General features: G+C 46.2%; 1 protein-coding gene across 3 annotated transcripts in view; it reads left to right on the forward strand.

The window, feature by feature from the left end:
* The window catches only part of LOC308086456 (uncharacterized protein), a 29,075-nt gene extending 12,729 nt beyond the window's left edge, over positions 1-16,346 (forward strand). The window contains exons 3-7 of one of the 3 annotated variants that reach the window (XR_013933249.1): positions 8,260-8,457; positions 9,242-9,378; positions 12,850-12,962; positions 13,793-14,166; positions 14,228-16,346. Coding sequence is in view for 2 of the 3 variants with exons in the window: in XM_080429982.1 (XP_080286108.1) it covers positions 8,260-8,457; positions 9,242-9,378; positions 12,850-12,962; positions 13,793-13,943 (599 nt within the window). In the remaining variant the exon portion in view is untranslated. Of the gene's footprint in view, positions 1-8,259; positions 8,458-9,241; positions 9,379-12,849; positions 12,963-13,792 lie in introns of all 3 variants that reach the window. The other 2 variants (XM_080429982.1, XM_080429983.1) reach the window with 2 other exon arrangements.
* Positions 16,347-18,856: the final 2,510 nt, after the last annotated feature.

An 18,856-nucleotide genomic window follows, 5' to 3' on the forward strand; every position in this document is an offset into this window, starting at 1 on the left:
TTTCACCGCTCGAGCCAAAGTCCTCCTCCAACAGCTCTGGATGAAAAAGAGAGAATGGGACGACCCGATATCCCCTGGAGAAATTCAGCAAGCATGGGTCGAGTGGGAGAACGAGCTCCATAACCTGGCCAACCTACACTACCCGAGATGGTATGAATTTAATGCCCCTTATCCTGTGAAGTTAAGACAACTACATATTTTCTGTGATGCCTCGGAAAGGGCGTATGGTTCTGTTGCCTATCTGAGGATGGAGGACGTGAAAGGGGGGGTTCATGTTTCATTCGTTATGGCCAGATCTCGAGTAGCTTCCAAACAACAGATCACCATTCCTCGCCTTGAACTGTCTGCAGCCCTCACTGGAGCTCAGATGGCTCAGCTCCTCCAGAGAGAGCTAACAATCCCTATTGACAAAACAGTGCTCTGGTCAGATTCCACTGTAGTCCTGACCTGGCTACAGTCAGTGTCATGCAGATACAAAGTCTTTGTTGCCAATCGCATCACTGAGATCCTAGAGCTCACCTCCCCCGACCAGTGGCATTATGTTGATTCAGGTAACAATCCTGCTGACGATATTACTCGGGGCAAACGACTCGATGAGCTGACCGGATCCAACCGATGGAACAGAGGTCCAGCATTTCTAGCTTTATCTTCCGATCAATGGCCTTCCTTACCACCTCACACCCCCGATCCAATCCCTGATTTACGCAAACCTCTGTTTTGTGGTCTCACCCAGAGTAACATACCACCTGACCTCCCTGACCCTAGTCAATTTACCACCTGGCCAGAGCTTGTAGAGGCCACCTACCAACACTTTCAGGACCCTGCTAAACACCCCCCCTCTGGGGCCTGTTCCTCAAAAGGTGAATTAACAAAGCCTGGCCTTAAGCCAAATCAAGGCTTGACAAAGTCGGGTCCGAAAAGCCTCGTTTGTTCCGTTCCTCAGACGCCAAGCCAGGCTGAAAAGGAGCAACTTTGTCGAGCTAGACCTTGTCAAGCCAGGCTGTGTCCAGCCAGGATAATGAAGCCAGGCTAAATGGGCGGCGATTCGCCGACGACGTATTTCTATAAAAGACCATGAACTCGAGCGCAGATTCCTTGAACTTGACCAATCATGGCAGCGGGGAACAAAACTCGCGCAGCGTTTTTCTCTGTGGCCGAACAGCAGCAGCTCATGCAAGCTTATGAGGAAGTGAAACATGTTATCAACAGAAAAGGAAACACGGCCGTTATTAATAAATCCAGGGAGAAAGCGTGGCAAAGTATTGCAAACACACACAGAGTGTGTGTGTGTGTGTGTGTGTGTGTGTGCGTGTGTGTGCGAGCGCGCGCGCGCGCGCGTGTGTGTCGGTGTGTGTGTGTGTGTGTGTGTGTGTGTGTGTGTGTGTGTGTGTGTGTGTTTGCGACGGACGGGCAACAGGACGGACGGGACGGGACGGTACGGGGACGGGACGGGGACGGGACGGGGGGACGGCGGTGTACTGCGACGGGGTCCGCAACGGGACGCACGGGACGGACGGGACGGGGGGGGGGAGGGGTTGACCGACGGGATGAGCGGGGGACGGGACGAGACACGCAATAACCCCACATTTGCAAGACCACTTTGGTAGAGGTTTGGGTTGTGTAGTTACCTTGCCATCATGATGTAACTCCAAAGGTGGACAAGAAATAAAAAACAAAACAATTTCTCCATTGACTAGAAATTGATAATTTAAAATATGCTCCTTATTGACTTACACAGAGGCTCCTTTAAACCCGTAACTAATAATTTATATATATATTTAAATATATATATATATTATATATATATTATATATTTATATATATGTATATATATATATATATATATATATATATATATATATATATATATATATTTATATATATATATATGTGTGTATATGTATGTGTTAGACATTTTTTATAATATTTTTTAAAAAATGGTAATATATTATCAAACATCTAACAACAATATGAACTATAGTGTTAACAGAGTGACAATGACATATCACATGAGTCATTGTGAAACAATTATGATTCATGGTCACACACTATTTCAGTAATATAATTACATTGATTATATCTTATTGTATTGATTTCATTTTATTTGAATGCAGGGTCATTAAAATGAGTCCATATACAAACACATGTTTTGAATTAACTGTGGAAAAACTTGAAGAACAAGGCACTGGCTTAAGTAAGCTTGGCTGTTAGCCTGCTCCTGACCAGGCTAACTTCACAGCTAAATTGCCATGGTAACTAAGCTAGGCTTGCTTCAATTCTCTTTTGAGGAATCGGATAAGGCTAAACTTAGCCAGGGTGAACTGGCTAAACTAATCTTCAAGATAATTCACCTTTTGAGGAACCGAGTCAGCTCTAATCCTGGCTAAATTAAGCCAGGATAGGTGGTAAAGCCAGGCTTTAGCTCTAATTCACCTTTTGAGGAACAGGCCCCTGGTTCCTTAGCATTCAGTCGGGTCGATGCTGAAGCTCTCATTCTTTCACAAGCTCAAGCAGTAAGCTTTCCAGATGACCTCAAGGCACTTAAGTCGGGTAAAGACCTCCCAACCCATAGTCGCCTCATTCCCCTTTCTCCACAGTTTGAGCCCAAGCTTAACCTTATCAGAGTTGGAGGCAGACTTCGGTTGGCAGCAGAGTTAGAACCAGGAGCAATGCATCCTATTGTGCTTGACCCCAAACATGCAGTCACCCAGCTGATAATAAAGGACTATGACACTCGCCTCTTACATCCTGGCCCAGAGAGGGTGTTTGCCGAGCTTAGGCGTTCATACTGGATCCTTCGCGGACGTCAGGCCATTAAGCAGCATCAGTGGAACTGTGTGGAATGCAGGAAGTGGAGGGCGAAACCTACTGTACCCAAGATGGCGGATCTACCCTCTTCCAGGGTCCGTTTAACACAGCCCCCGTTCTGGTCCACGGGGATGGACTGTTTTGGCCCACTACTCATAAAGGTTGGTCGCAAAACCGATAAAAGATGGGGGATCCTATTCAAATGCCTTACCACTCACTGCCTTCACATTGAAATCCTAACCAGCCTCGATACTGACAGTTTCTTGATGTCCCTGCGCCGTTTCACATCACGCAGAGGTCAACCTTTTGAAATTCTGTCCGACTGTGGAACGAACTTCAGAGGAGGAGCAAAGGAACTTATCAATGCCTTTGCTGCAATGAGCCCAGCATTAAAGGAGCAACTGGGTAAGAGAAAAATTCTATTCAAGTTCAACCCCCCAAATGCCCCCCACTTCGGAGGTGTATGGGAAAGAGAGGTGAGGTCAATCAAGACAGCACTGCGATCGACACTGGGAACCCAAACCGTTACGGAGGAGGTGCTTAACACCGTTCTAATAGAAATAGAAGGAATCCTCAACTCAAAACCCCTTGGTTACGCTTCATCGGATCTGGCTGACCCTGACCCTGTGACCCCAAACCTTCTGCTCATGGGGCGGCGGGACGCCTCCCTTCCTCAGGCAGTGTACGACGACACCGAGCTCATTGGTCGCCGCAAGTGGAAGCACAGCCAGATCTTAGCCGACCACTTCTGGTCACGTTTTATCAAAGACTACTTACCAAACCTTCAAACCCGCCAGAAATGGCATAAAGACACAGCCAACCTGGAGGCCTCCACAGTCGTTATGGTGATGGACCCACAGTTGCCCAGAGGACTGTGGCCAATTGGAAGGGTGACTCGCATCATGCCAAGCGACGACGGGCGTGTTCGTACAGCAGAAGTGGAGATCAAGGGCAAGACCTACATCAGACCTGTGGCCAGACTAGTGGCCCTTCCGGCAATGGCCGACCCTGAATCCCCTTGCGGGCAAAAATAGTAATTTTTGAACACTGTTTGTTTCTTTTATTTGTTATTATTGTCATTCCTTTTGCGGAAGTTAGTAATGATCAAATCAATTGTATTTGATGGGGCGGCTGTACAAAATCCTCCCCCTCTCAAGCTGAGAGTGGGTGGATTGGAGTCACAAACTGATCATGTCACTTAGTGGTGGGCGGGGCCCAATCTGAGCCTAGTTTGGTTCAGCTGGGGTGGGCCTATATAGGCTCAGGTTGAACCAGCAGACAAAAATTTTGTCTGAAGGGTAGAGATTCACTGCAGGAAACCCATGGCTATGTGAGCACTTCCGATGCATTATAATTAAATCATCATCACCACCATATCATCATCATCATCATATGTGTTGTACACAGACTGGCAATAAAAAACTTTCAACTCTCTATCCTGGTCTGGTCCAAATGCTCTTGTCGGCATACTGGTGTCGGGGTGTATAAGTTAGCCATGCAGTGAACTCTCTACCAAAGCTAAAGACATTTTACAAAGGTAATAGAAAAACCGACGTCGCCCCTGTCCGCCAGAGGGCGCAAAAGCGCCAGTGGAATAGGGTCACGCCAGTTTTGCCTTCCGTCCCACAGGAAGCGCCCAAGCGCCACTGTGAACCGGAAGTACTTGGGTCAGAAAGAGCGGACCTCTGTCTCCGCCATTTTGGAGGGACAGATGCCCCCTTTGCCGTACCGCCTCGCAGGCAACAGGCCTCGTTCGCCGCTGACGAGCGACAAAGCACCCCCTACAGGGAGGGCGACTTTATCAACGCTCCGTACGGAGCCTTTGGGCTCAGACGAGAGGGCGACGGCCAAGGTAGGCTTATTTCGGACGGCCCCGTCTGTCAAAGTGGCAGCGCCGTTGGTTTCCATGGAAACGAACAAGCTGCAATGGCGGACAAACCGGATGTTGACATCAGGGAAGGTCCCCGTGACCAGTCACGTGACCCCGCCGGGTCCTCGGGACAGACCGTTAGTACCTCTACTGCCTCTAGCGGGCACCTCAGGGTTAGCACCGCCGGCGGCAGTAGCAGCGTCACTGGTCCCCATGACAACGCACACAGGGTTAGCACTGCTAGCACCAGTAGCAGCGTCACGGGTCCCCATGACAACGCACACACACTCCGAGCGGCCGATGACGTCATCGTCCAATCCGCTTGCTCGTTGTGTGGAGCAATGGAAGATTTGCAAGCCAAATCCTTGGGTATTACGCACAATACAGAAGGGTTACAGGTTACAATTCTCCAGAAAACCCCCCATGACAGACAAGGTGTTGTTTTCCCAGGCAACGGGCCCAGCAGCCAATACTTTGAGGGAGGAGGTCGCCTCCCTCTTGAGCAAAGGCGCTGTCAGAGAGTTACTTCCGAACCAGAACCGTTTGGGTTTCTATTCGAAATACTTTCTGGTGAAAAAGAAGGGGGGGGGGGGTGTACGACCCATTCTGAATCTGAAGGGTCTCAACAAATATCTGACGGTTTTCAACTTTCGAATGTTGACGACCGCAGTGCTGTTGCGCACGGTGCGCCAGGGGGACTGGTGGACCAGCATCGATCTCAAAGATGCTTACTTCCACATCCCGATTTACCCACCGCACAGGAAGTTCCTGCGCTTCGGTTTCGAGGGGAGGGTGTACGAGTACAATGTCCTCCCCTTTGGAATGTCTCTGATTCCCAGGGTGTTCGTGAAATGCACGGACGCGGCCGTGGCTCCACTGAGGAGGCAGGGGATCCGTCTGTCGACTTACATCGACGACTGGCTTTTGGCGGCGGGCTCGAGGGAGGAGGTGATGCAACACACGCGTGTGGCCATCTCTCACCTAACGTCGCTGGGTTTCACCATCAACGCCAAGAAGAGCGTGTTGGTTCCGTCCCAGCGGACCACCTTCATAGGGATCCTACTGGACTCGAACACGCTCATGGCGTGCCAGGCGGGCCAGGCCAGTCTCTAGGCCTCTGTTCCCGGCCTGGGACCTGACGGTGGTGCTGGGGGCGCTTTGCCTCCCACCGTTCGAGCCTTTTGAGTCTGTGGATCTGAGGATCGTTAGTCTCAAAACGGTTCTTTTGGTTGCTTTAACTACAGCTAAACGGGTCAGCGACATACATGCGCTCTCAGTGAGTTCGGAGTGCATGAAGTTCTTGGGAGACGACAGCAGGGTTTTGCTTAAGCCCAACATGGCGTTTGTTTCCAAGAACGGAGTGGTGACCCAGACACCGGTTGAGCTGGTAGCTTTTCATCCGCCTCCTTTCGCTTCAGCGGAGGATAGGCGGCTGCACTGTCTCTGCCCAGTGAGGGCTTTGAAGCTCTACTGCCAGAGGATGGTGGTCGGCCGGTCGTCGTCGCAACTTTTTGTCTCCTTCGGCCCAGGTGGTCGGAGGAAAGCAGTGGCTAAGGCGACGCTTTCTAGATGGATTTTGGATGCCATTAGGCTGGCCTACGTCAGTAGTGGCGCTCCAGTTCCAGAAAGACTGAAGGCTCATTCTACTAGAGGCGTGGCTACTTCCTGGGCCCTCTCCAGGGGAGTGTCGGTCCAGGAGGTGTGCGCGGCCGCGAACTGGTCGTGTCCATCGACGTTTGCGGCCTTCTACAGCCTGGATGTGGCAGCGGCGTCAGTGGCGCATGCTGTACTGGGCGTAGCGGCTGTCTCTAGTTAGAATGGGGGAGGTTAGGCAGGTTTTTTGTGATTAGCATGCCTTTTTTCTCTTCCCTACCTTCCTTCTCTTGAGTCCCCTCGGAACCACCGTTGGTAGGTTTCCAGGGGAGGGGGGCCCTGTTTCCTTGTTTTCACTTAGGGGACAGACTTGTGTCTGTTCATTAGCTGAATGAGGCAGACTTGGTCTGTCAGGGTCCTTTTCTTTCAAATATCCCGCACCCCGGCCCGGCGGCTAGGGGGCCTGCGGGGCTGGGAGGGTTTCGGTATTGGCTATAAGCCCCAGGGGGGTTTATGTATCCCATAGTGAGTATGATACGGAGAATTTGCCAAGAAACTCGAGGTTACGGATGTAACCCCGGTTTCTTTAGAATTCGGAGTAACATACTCACCTAACACCCCTGTTTGTGTGCATCTGCATGCAGAGAGCGGTTGTTAAAGAGGATGAGCCACGTCACGCGAGACGCTTTATACCTCTTCCGGTCTACCGGACACGTGACATACCCTTCTCAGCCAATGAATGGCCCGGGAGTTTATGGTATGTAGCTTTGTTGCATCGCCAGGAGGCGCTGATATCCCATAGTGAGTATGTTACTCCGAATTCTAAAGAAACCGGGGTTACCTCCATAACCTCGAGTTTTACTGAGGTTAGGGTTAGTGAGGGTTTAAAATGCTCATTTGTAAAGAAGTACAGCCTTCTATGTTTCTATGTCTTATTGTGCATATTACTTATCATTGCTTCTTTCTTTTTTCTCTCTGCATTCCCTGGCCCTGTATTATCGCTGCTTGCAGCTATATTTTTTCTTCTTCTGCCACTTTTTGCGGTTCTGGCTGAACCGTGCTGTCGCTTTTTACGAAACTCGGCCATATGGTAGATGGTCATGAAATAATTCTCACAATCTTTCTCACATAATTCTCACAATCTTTCGTCAAAAGGTGGCGCTATAGCACTCAATTGAAAATGCCAACTTTGAACAGGTACAACTCATGCCCTGTTTGACCTACAGCCATGAAACTTTGATACACATAGTCTCTTCATGCTGAACAACTTTCACCCTCTGACTTTTGACCCCTGACCTTTAGATCTCCCACCATTTTGAATTATATGAAAAACAGTCATTGTCTCTTAAAATGGAATGGAAAATCCGCTACTAACGTTTTGTCCAAAGGTCCAAAGTTCATGTGTAAAGAGTTTCGTGCAGATTACTCAAAAATCCCAGGTGGATATAGGTTTTAACTATTGCAGTTTTATGACAATTATTCATCTGCCTCTAACACATACATGCAGACTCACATTTCTTTGAAACTTTGCAGAAATGTAGAGGGTCATTCCAAATATCACTGAAACCAATCTTACTTCAATTGGCCAAAGGGGGGCGCTATAGCATTTTTTTTTTAAATGCAAACTTTAAACAGGCATAAGTCATGCCTCGTTTGGCCGAAAGTCGTGAAACTTGCTTACACTTGTGCCTTGACTCCTGAGGAACACATGTATCACTTTGACCAGTAAGCTCCGCCCTTAGATTTTCCGCAATTTTGAGCAGTTTGAAAAACACTTGTTTTTGGCAGTTCTGGCTTAACCGTGCATACGCTTTTTTACGAAACTCGGCCATATGGTAGATGGTCATGAAAAACTATCAAGAAATAATTCTCACATTCATTCGTCAAAGGGTGGCGAACACAGACACACTCCCTACAACCTCCTTAAGGAGGTCACATCAGAACACAGTTATAGGTAAAACTCTTCAGTTTGTTGATTCTTCTTACAGATTCTGAATGGATGAAAGAGAAAGACAACCTGGTCAAAGACCTGGACCAGCTACAGTCCAGAAACGACAACTTGACCGACCAGAATGACCAGCTAAAGTCCAGAAACGACAACCTGACCGACCAGAATGACCAGCTACAGTCCAGACACATGACCGACCAGTATCACATCAAGAGGACCATTTGTGGTCCGTGTCTGTGTGAGTGTGTGTGTGTGTGTGTGTGTGTGTGTGTGTGTGTGTGTGTGTGTGTGTGTGTGTGTGTGTGTGTGTGTGTGTGTGTGTGTGTGTGTGTGTGTCCGTGTGTCTGTCTGTGAACAGCTAATCTCCCGCACCGTTGGCTTGATCGCAACGAAACTGTGCACACACACTCCCTGGATGCCAATTCAGAACCTTTTTTCACATGGGCCTGTTATAGCGCCACCAGGAGGCCCTTTTTTGCGAAACACATTTTTTCACAGTACTCCAACAGATTTTGTCCAAACATCACGCAAATCGGTATACAGTATCTCTATAGTCATTAAACAAAATGCGTCGTTCAGATTGTTCATATTCCATCCTGATTGGCTCAAAATGGCTTCCAAAGTTTGCAGGAGTGCTCAGTTTTGAACAAAATGCCTCAAATCATGAACACAGCATGCAATTTCCCTGAAGTTTTGCACGCACATTCCCACTATGCCGAGGAAGAAATGCCACAAAACCAGCCTCATGGTGGCGCTATAACAGGCCGATTCGTGTTTTTACCTATAACTGCACCGTTCTGTATAAAACTTTGTATGCGCACTCCCTAAAGGCCAAGGAAAAACCTTTGCCCTGCGTTTTTCACACTGTGGGGGCCACAATAACCTACCTGCCCTGGCGGAGACCTGTGCTCCGAGGAGCACTTTTTCTAGTTCATTGTTATTTCATGTTGTTCATCATTTATCATTAATCTGAGCAAATGAAAAAAAGAAACAGTGGCTAATTTTATATTTTTTGTTCTTAGCACCGTTTACATTGGATGGTGGTGTGTGTTATTACATCTCTAAATCTACTGAGAAGAAGAAAACCTGGGAGGAGAGCAGACAAGACTGTACAGACAAACAATCAGACCTGATCATCATAAAGAGCAAAGAAAAACAGGTATTGTGTGTGTGTGTGTGTGTGTGTGTGTGTGTGTGTGTGTGTGTGTGTGTGTGTGTGTGTGTGTGTGTGTGTGTGTGTGTGTGTCTGTGTGTGTGTGTGTGTGTGTGTGTGTGTGTGTGTGTGTGTGTGTGCGCGCGTGTGCACGCGTGCGTGTGTGTACATTAGTGCATGATATAATGTTCCACTTTAAGACACACATCTATCGTACAATTTGTTCTTAAAGTTTCATAAAAAATATTATTTTATATAATCTGTATGGTAGAGTATGTTAATATAATATAACTAGTACATCTGTATGGTAGAGTATGTGTTAAAGGTCTTATGAAATTCATATATTATTATTATTTTATTTTTTTGGGGGGGGGGGTTACACCCAAAAAAACTGAATTTTGAACATTCAGTGGATTTTCTGTGGTCTGGGGTTTTCTGAATAATTAGGCAAAAAAAGTGCTGGGATTGGCCCCTTGATTTTGACGTCATAGTCCCTTAATCCCGAGGCGATGATTGACAGGCAAAATCCCTCAACAGTGATACCCGCAGGCAATGATTTCTTTTTGCATTGCAGTTGAAAAGGCTTTAGAAATCAGAGAGAAAAAAACCTGCCATGGCTCACTGGAGTGGATTTTTCAGTTAAAACCTTTTAATACACGTTTGAAGGACCATGATAGAGACTTTTAATGTATTGTAGAACTGAATGTCATGAAACCTTTAAAGTACATGTACAGTGGTTGGAGGTGGTCTCACTACCTACTCAACCTATGAATGACAAGTAGCCCTGCCTTAAGCTCTGAAGTTCAATATCTCTCCTACTAAAGGGCAGAATCCCTCTTTGTTGAGCGGTAAAGGTTTGGTAAACGGGAGACATCTCTCTGTCTGGAGAAGACATACATTACATTACATTACAGTCATTTAGCAGACGCTTTTATCCAAAGCGACTTACAATAAGTGTATTCAACATAGGTAGGGAACGAAAACTACTAATCACCAGAAGTCTTTAGTGCATTTTCTGCATAAACAAGCAACCAAGAGTATACCTAGCGCTAAGGTAAAAGTGCAATATATCAGCTACCTATTTCCTTAAACAGATGAGACAAAATAGCTAAATCAAATGAGCATGAGCTAAAACAAATAAGTATATCGACTAAACAAGATCCAATAAACAATCCAATAATCCAATAAACAATACAGCAATAGAAAACAAGCGTTCGTACAACTAGTTAACAACAAGTAGGTCAGGCAGGGAGGAAGGGTAGTGTTTCCTGAAGAGGTGAGTTTTCAGCCTGCGGCGAAATATGGGCAGTGACTCTGCTGTCCTAACATCAGTGGGAAGTTCATTCCACCACTGTGGGGCCAGAACAGAAAAGAGTCGTGACCGTGTGGATCGGCCAGAAGGACCCTTGAGTGACGAGGCAATCAGTCGCCCCGAGGTGGCAGACCGAAGTGGTCGGGCAGGGGTGTAGGCATCGACCATAGCCCGGAGGTAGGAAGGAGCTGTTCCTTTCACTGCCCTATAGGCTAGCACCAGGGTTTTGAACTGGATGCGAGCCGCTACGGGGAGCCAGTGTAGAGAGCGGAGAAGGATGGTTGTGTGGGAGAACTTGGGGCGGTTGAACACCAGACGAGCCGCAGCTTTCTGAACAAGCTCCAGAGGTTTGATGGCAGATGCCGGAGCACCAGCAAGGAGGGAGTTGCAGTAGTCCAGGCGGGAGATGACGAGAGCCTGGATGAGCACCTGGGCTGCCTTCTCCGTGAGGAAGGGGCGAATCCTCCTGATGTTGTAGAGCAGGAATCTGCAGGACCTCGTCACTGATGCGATGTTTGCCGAGAACGTCAGTTGATCGTCCAGGGTCACACCCAGATTCTTTGCAGTCCGAGTTGAGGTCACCACAGCATTATCAATGGTGATGGCCATGTCTCGGTGCGGACAGCCCTTCCCCGGGAGGAACATCAGCTCGGTCTTGTCCAGGTTGAGCTTCAGGTGGTTTGTCGACATCCACTCCGAGATGTCAGCCAGACATGCAGCAATGCGTGCCTCCACCTGGGTATCAGAGGGGGGGAATGAGAGGATTAGCTGGGTGTCATCGGCATAGCAGTGGTAGGAAAAGCCATGGGAGTGGATGACAGCACCCAGAGATGTAGTGTAGAGAGAGAAAAGAAGAGGACCCAGAACCGAGCCTTGGGGAACCCCAGTTGTGAGCCTGTGTGGTTCTGACACAGACCCTCTCAGCATCACCTGGTAGGAGCGACCCGTCAGGTAGGATGCAAACAGGGAGAGTGCAGAGCCTGAGACACCCATCCCCTCGAGGGTGGAGAGGAGGATCTGATGGTTCACCGTGTCGAACGCTGCAGACAGGTCCAGGAGTATCAGCACGGAGGAGAGAGAGTTCGCTCTAGCGGCATGGAGCGACTCCGTCACTGCCAGGAGGGCAGTCTCTGTCGAGTGACCCACTTTGAACCCAGACTGGTTGGAGTCCAGGAGGTTGTTCTGGTGGAGATAGGAGGACAGTTGTTTAAAGACAGCACGTTCGAGAGTTTTAGATAGGAAGGATAGAAGGGAAACCGGTCTGTAGTTCTTGATCTCAGAGGGGTCAAGTGTCGGTTTCTTCAGGAGGGGGGTGACTCTGGCAGTCTTGAAAGTAGAGGGAAAGTAGCCAGATGTCAGAGAGGTGTTAATAAGGTGGGTTAAGAAGGGAAGAAGTTCAGGTGCAATAGACTGCAACAGAGTGGATGGGACCGGGTCCAGAGAGCATGAGGTGGGGCGACTAGAGGTAACAAGGAGAAGGACCTCGTTAGGGGAGAGGGGAGAGAAGTGAGATAGAGAGGGGATGGGGGGGGGGAGAGGAGTAGATGAAGGTAGAGAGGGGGGGGGTGGCAGGCAGACGGGTGTGGGTAGTGCGCAGGGCACCAGCCGGGGGAGGAGGGAAGGAGGACCGGATATCGTTCACCTTCTTGTCAAAGAAGTTTGCGAAATCGTCGGGGAGGAGGGACGAGGAGGGAGGAGGGGGTGGTGGTTGCAGGAGAGAGGAGAAAGTTTCAAAGAGTTTTTTAGGGTTGGAAGCAGAAGCCTGAATTTTAGTGCAGAAAAAAGCAGCTTTAGCAGCTGATAGAGAGGAGGAAAAAGTAGAAATGAGAGATTGGAAGGTGAGAAGGTCCTCCAGGAGGTTGCCATTTCTCCATTTGCGCTCAGCCGCTCTCAGGCTCCGTCTCTCAGTCCGCACTGAGTCCGACAACCAGGGGGCAGGTGGAGTTTGGCGTGCAGGCCTGGTGGTGAGGGGACAGAGATGGTCGAGAGAAGAGGATAGAGTAGAGAAAAGAAGATCTGTGGCGGTATCAGGGGATAGAAGAGCAAAGGATTCAGGGGCAGGGAGAGCAGAGAGAATAGAAGAGGAAAGATCAGTGGAGGAAAGTGAGCGAAGACATACAACTTACTGATTGTAGCTTTAAGTAACCAGCAGCTTTTCTGTCCAGGACCTTGTTGAGAGAGTTGCTGGCCAATTGGAGCAAGTGTGGATTGGTTTGACGGACAGAGACAGAGAAGGATCCTTTAAGTGGGTGGATGGAACACCACTGACCTCACCAACGTAAGAATATACCTTCATTAGACAGACAGACAGACAGACAGACAGACAGACAGACAGACAGACAGACAGACAGACTGACAGTTCATTTATATCTAATATCCACATTATCATTTGAGGTCAGGATTAAACACTTAACTCATTCACTGGCAGAAATTAATTAATTAATTCATCCGTCTACCGTCCCCTTGCCAGCGAAAACGGCGATTTTACTGTACCTTACTGTACTTTACTGTAAAATCCTGGAATATTCTCCGTGACCTCCTTCTTCACAGAGATCGGCTCATTACACGCACGGGGGTCTGGTAGAATTGGAAAAAAAATCACGGGCCGCGTTGCTCCATTTCAGAGATATGGCCGTTTGAATGTGGCTTGTTGAAAAACAGCAGAAAAACAACAGAAAGCTGAGAAAATTTTACTTTTGTGAATCCTTTAACATGGAAGGTGCCTAGGTTTTATTTTTCTGTGCTCATCCGTCTACCGTGATTTCTGGGTGTGCTGTTCTTCGGTGGTGCTTGGATCATTCACAGGCTGAGCAGTGCCCCCCCCCCCTCCACACACACACACACACACGCACACACACAAAAAACAAAAACACGTCAACCACGCCCTTGGCAGGCTGAGCCTTTGGCCAAAAACCACGTCAATTACGTCCTTGGCAGTGAATGAGTTAGGACGCATTTTCAATACTTTTCACATTATCTTCATCTATAGTAACATGCTCCAAATAGAGACTCCAGGGTTTAAGAGGCTAAAAAACTAAACATTTAGAGAGAAAATAAATCATTGTTGTAAATGTATTGAAATGAATGAAATGTTCTTTATTTCTACAGGTTCTGGCACGATGGTCACCCTGATGACTATAAAGGAAACAATGACTGTGTTTTCTATTATAATGGAGGGTCTATTCCAGGATGGACTGACTATCCATGTTCTAAAACTTACAGTTGGATGTGTGAAAGACAGAGATGGGAAAAGTACTGACATTCTGTACTCAAGTAGAAGTACAATTACTTGTGTAAAAAACTACTTCGGTAAAAGTAGAAGTAGTCATTCAAATAATTACTCGAGTAAAAGTAAAAAAAAAAGTACAGGCTCTGAAATGTACTTTATGAGTAAAAGTAAAAGTATTTTTACCGGATGTTTCTGTGAACTTATGAAATCTATGAAAACGTTTAATCTGCAACACAATTTTATACAATATGTAGTGGGGGTCCCTGCTTCATCTCTCTCTCAGCTAAGGGGTCCCTGCTTCATCTCTCTCTCAGCTAAGGGGTCCCTGCTTCATCTCTCTCTCAGCTAAGGGGTCCCCGCTTCATCTCTCTCTCATTTAAGGGGGTCCCTGCTTCATCTCTCTCTCTCAGCTATGGGGTCCCTGCTTCATCTCTCTCTCAGATAAGGGGTCCCTGCTTCATCTCTCTCTCAGCTAGGGGGGTCCCTGCTTCATCTCTCTCTCAGCTAAGGGGTCCCTGCTTCATCTCTCTCTCAGCTAAAGGGGTCCCTGCTTCATCTCTCTCTCAGCTAGGGGGTCCCTGCTTCATCCCTCTCTCAGCTAAGGGGGTCCCTGCTTCACCTCTCTCTCAGCTAGGGGGTCCCTGCTTCATCTTTCTCTCAGCTAAGGGGGTCCCTGCTTCATCTCTCTCTCAGCTAGGGGGTCCCTGCTTCATTTCTCTCTCAGCGAAGGGGTTCTTGGCCTGAAAAACTTTGAAGACCCCTGCTTTAGACAATTTCCCCCCAATTTTTTTTTTTACAGTTTGAACAAAATATTTTACATTGAGGTGCCCAGATGTCTGTAGTGCCCACCTATCCTGTTACTGTTACCATACGACAGACAGACAGACAGACAGACAGACAGACAGACAGACACAGCATGAGATGGCATTAACAACTACAACAACTACTTCATTCAAACACAGCAAGAGAGCCCACTAGACAAGCCTACTTCGAAGTAAACGCACACACACACACGCACGCACGCACGCACGCACGCGCACACGCACACGCACGCACACACACACACACACACACACAGCTTTTGCGATGCTCAGGCTGACATTATGCCGCTCGCTCGCAGACGCACATTATGTGCTTGATTTGTCGTTCTATCGGCACTTTGTGTTTGGTTGTTGTAGATGAACTCACCTAATGATGCTGCAGAGGTTGAAAGAGTTTGACAAACTTCTAGCATTGTTACAAGAATATGACCGATAAGGTCCTTACACACCGGGGCGATTTTTTTCATGCGAATAATACGTTTTTTTAAAAAACGTTATAAAGTCAATGCAAGCTTACACACCAGTTTCGCGGAGCGAAAAAAAGCGTCTTTTAATTATTCGGAACAAGTCCGAATTTTGCGTATATTCGCATATTCGCCGGTGTGTAACCGCCTATAGTCTTGATCCAAGGCTACCGCAATTCCACAGTACAACAATGTTTAAGTCACAGGAGCATGGTTTGGCCAAAACCTGCGATTAATCCACGTGTTGTTGTTTATATTCGTCTCACCGGTATACGCACGTATACACACACACACACACACACACACACACACACAGGTCTCAGACGCGATCAGACCGACGAGTCATAACAGCTCGTGATCAACAGAAACTAACTTCCCCTAAGGACTTCAAAATAAGAGCCACTGGTAATGATTGATTAACTTTTTGGTGTCTAATTACAGGAAGCGTATACCCATTTGTAGTAACGTGACACACAGAGCTATAAATAATAACTCTTGAGCTTCTTTTCGTTTGATCTGCGCGCAACATTAAAACTAAAGTAACGAGCCTGTTTTGAAAATGTACTGAGTAGAAAGTACTAGTAGCCTACTTGTGTTAAAATGTAACGGATAAAAGTAAAAAGTAGTCCGAAAAATTAATACTGAGTAAAGTACAGATACTTAAAAAAAAGTACTTCGTTACAGTAACGCAGTACTTGTACTTCGTTACTTCCCATCTCTGACAATATGTAATGTATCGTCTGACATGATGATTAATACTTTTTCTGCTGTACTATTTTAAACTGCCAATCAATCAATATTGAAACATGTATTAATGCCATGATGTTTTATGTACATCAGTGGTTCTCAAAGTGTGGTCCAGGGACCCTCAGGGCTCCCTGAGAGGGGTTCCAAATGGAACCTTACAGGTCTGTAACTCTGAGAGTGTACAAATAGAACCGGTTGCACCCTTAGCTCTCAGAATTATGGGGATCCTTGAAATATTGTTTTAAGTTGGAGAGCCACTGCTGTAGATTCATAAAGTGTGTTGTTATAAATGATGAAAAAAGATGCATAATAACGTGTTCTGTGCTGATTTAAGAAAACAGCTCACCATTTATATCATTGAATTTCATTTAACATTCTTATTAATTGGTTATGTACTGCAAGAATGTTAGCTGTATAGTAATTTTTGTCTCCGCCGGAGGCGGAGAGTATGTTTTCGCTTCGTCCCGCTGTGTCCCCCCCCCCCCCCTAGCCAAGCTAACATTGGTCAAGCTCCACGTGACACGTGACAATATGTTGACACCAATGCTTTTGATTGGCTAGAGGGACGCATGACGAAATAAAATCCTATAAATAGGTGTGTCACTTCAAAAAAACATTTATGTTTTTGAAGTGAGGTAAGACAGGATCAATCAGTCTTGATTGGAACAGTACCTTCCAGTACAAATCACCCGTCCGTGCGTGTGTGTGTCCCTCTGAGAACACCTAACATTGATCAGTTTCACGTGACATCACAATATGTAATATAAATATATAAATAGCTTAGACAGGAGAGAACACTTTTGCATTGTGATGGCCGTTTTGCTAAAGACATAGAATCTCCTGGCAGCTCAGTACATGGTGGAAGCACAACAAGTCAAAGATCAAATTCAGATATCCCTACGGCAAAGCCGCGGTCAAACATTCCAAAATCAAAGGGTTAATGCTGGCATATTCAATGTTATTCACAGACATAGCCTTCAAATTCCTAAAAAACACAAGAGGTTCACCAGACTATTGGCAAAATGTGCTTTTAGAACATATTTTTGACAATAAATATTTCTTTATGTTCCTCATCTCAGGGGTACATAAATTACTTTAACATTCACCTTTTAACAAATAACTTTTTGTTTAACTAAAATATATATCTTTTACCCTACTGTATCTCATTAGTTATTGCTATGATAATATAATTGCTATGATATAGTAACATGTTCTATTTTAAGTAAGAATTAGAACATTCCTAGAGAACTATGGTTAAAGATAGGGTAAGTGATTTCATTTGATTAAAATAGCACGGGTCTGCTAGCGGAGACTTGTGCTCCGAGGAGCACATTTTCTAGTTAAATATTGTTTCCCGTGTTATTTTATATGTTGCATAAAAGGGGTAGTTCAATTGTTTCTATATCAATGTATATATATTTCACAAAATATCACAACAAAGTGTTTGGTAGATGATTCCTCTATTGTAACAATGTTTCTTGACAATAACCTTTATATGTATCTGTGGGATGAGCATCACAGCTGAGGATGTGGGTTGATCCCATGAACAATGTCAACCTGATTATTCTGCTGTTGCTGCCAATTTGAGCTTCCTGGGCTTGTGTTGGGTTGCATCCATTCTTCACTGGTGCCACCCAACGTGTGCCTACCCCAGGTGGTACCACCTGGGGTAGGCACCCGTTGGGTTGCACCCATTCTTCATGGGTCCAACCCCCAGAAATGCATGTTCCTTTCAAATTCGGCTCCATTTAAAGGGGAAATAAAACATCTTTCTAACACAGTGTTGCTGTTGTCAAGTTCTACCTCCTGTTCACTTCAATTCATCAAATATTACAATATTGGATCAGAAATAATGATTAAAAAATCTCTATAAATTCAAGGCTTAAGTCATTTTGGGGTGAACTACTCCTTTAATCATTGTGTGTTTCCTATGACTATTGTTGGAAGCCTCACTCACTGTCAGTTACCATGGAAAAGTAAGGTAAATTAGGAACGAAAATAACTCTTTAAGATCTATAAGTATCTGTAGGATTAACAACTGCTACTGGAGGGACAACAACACATTATGCTCGATTTATACTCACAGTAGTCGTATGAGTTGCTTACCAAAGAATAGCAGATCTACAAGCTTACAACGTGTCACATTCCCCGATGAGATGTGACCTTTTAGATCTGCTCTTTTAAGCACACAACTCCATGTACGACTCAGATTGGGCTCATCACAGACAGCCAAACTATCTGACTATAATCTAGGCCAGTGGTTCTCAAACTTTTTCCATGTCAATGACCCGCAAAATGATATATATATTTGGCCGCGAACCCCCATCTCAAAATATGTTGTTCCAGGGACCCCCCAGAAGCAAAGATTTGAGTAACAAATGTTTGCTTTAAAAATGTATATATTCAAAGATTTGCACAAATGTTCATGATTTTTCAAAAATAGCAGATCTACAAGCTCATAGCGCGGCACTCAGTGCCACGCTATGAGCTTGTAGATCTGCTATTTTTTTATAGCCAAAGTATAAAATATGGATAAAGGAGTTAAACTGATTGTGACGCTTTATTAGCACATTTTACTTGGACCCACTGGTACCCCCCCAGGGGTCCTTGGGGGGGGGTACCAGGGGGTCCAAGCAAAAACCCCCGGACCCCACTTTGAGAACCAATGAGCTAGGCTACTTCTGATTGTTGGCAACCCTGGGAAAGAATAGCTGCATCAAAATGCATCATATACTCTATATGTATGTTTTACTCAACTGAGTGAGTACGGAAAAGAAAAGAAGAGAAAAGGGGTGAAGAAAGGGTCTTCATTGACCCTATGGTTTGCCTGCACTCAGTGACCGCTCAGCTGCCACTTTAATTATTCTGCTGTCTGAGTCTCTGACATCAAAGGTAAGAAGCTGTGATTTCA

This window comes from Gymnoscopelus braueri (genome assembly GCF_963280865.1).
Source record: "Gymnoscopelus braueri genome assembly, chromosome: 1".
Taxonomy (NCBI): Eukaryota; Metazoa; Chordata; class Actinopteri; order Myctophiformes; family Myctophidae; genus Gymnoscopelus; species Gymnoscopelus braueri.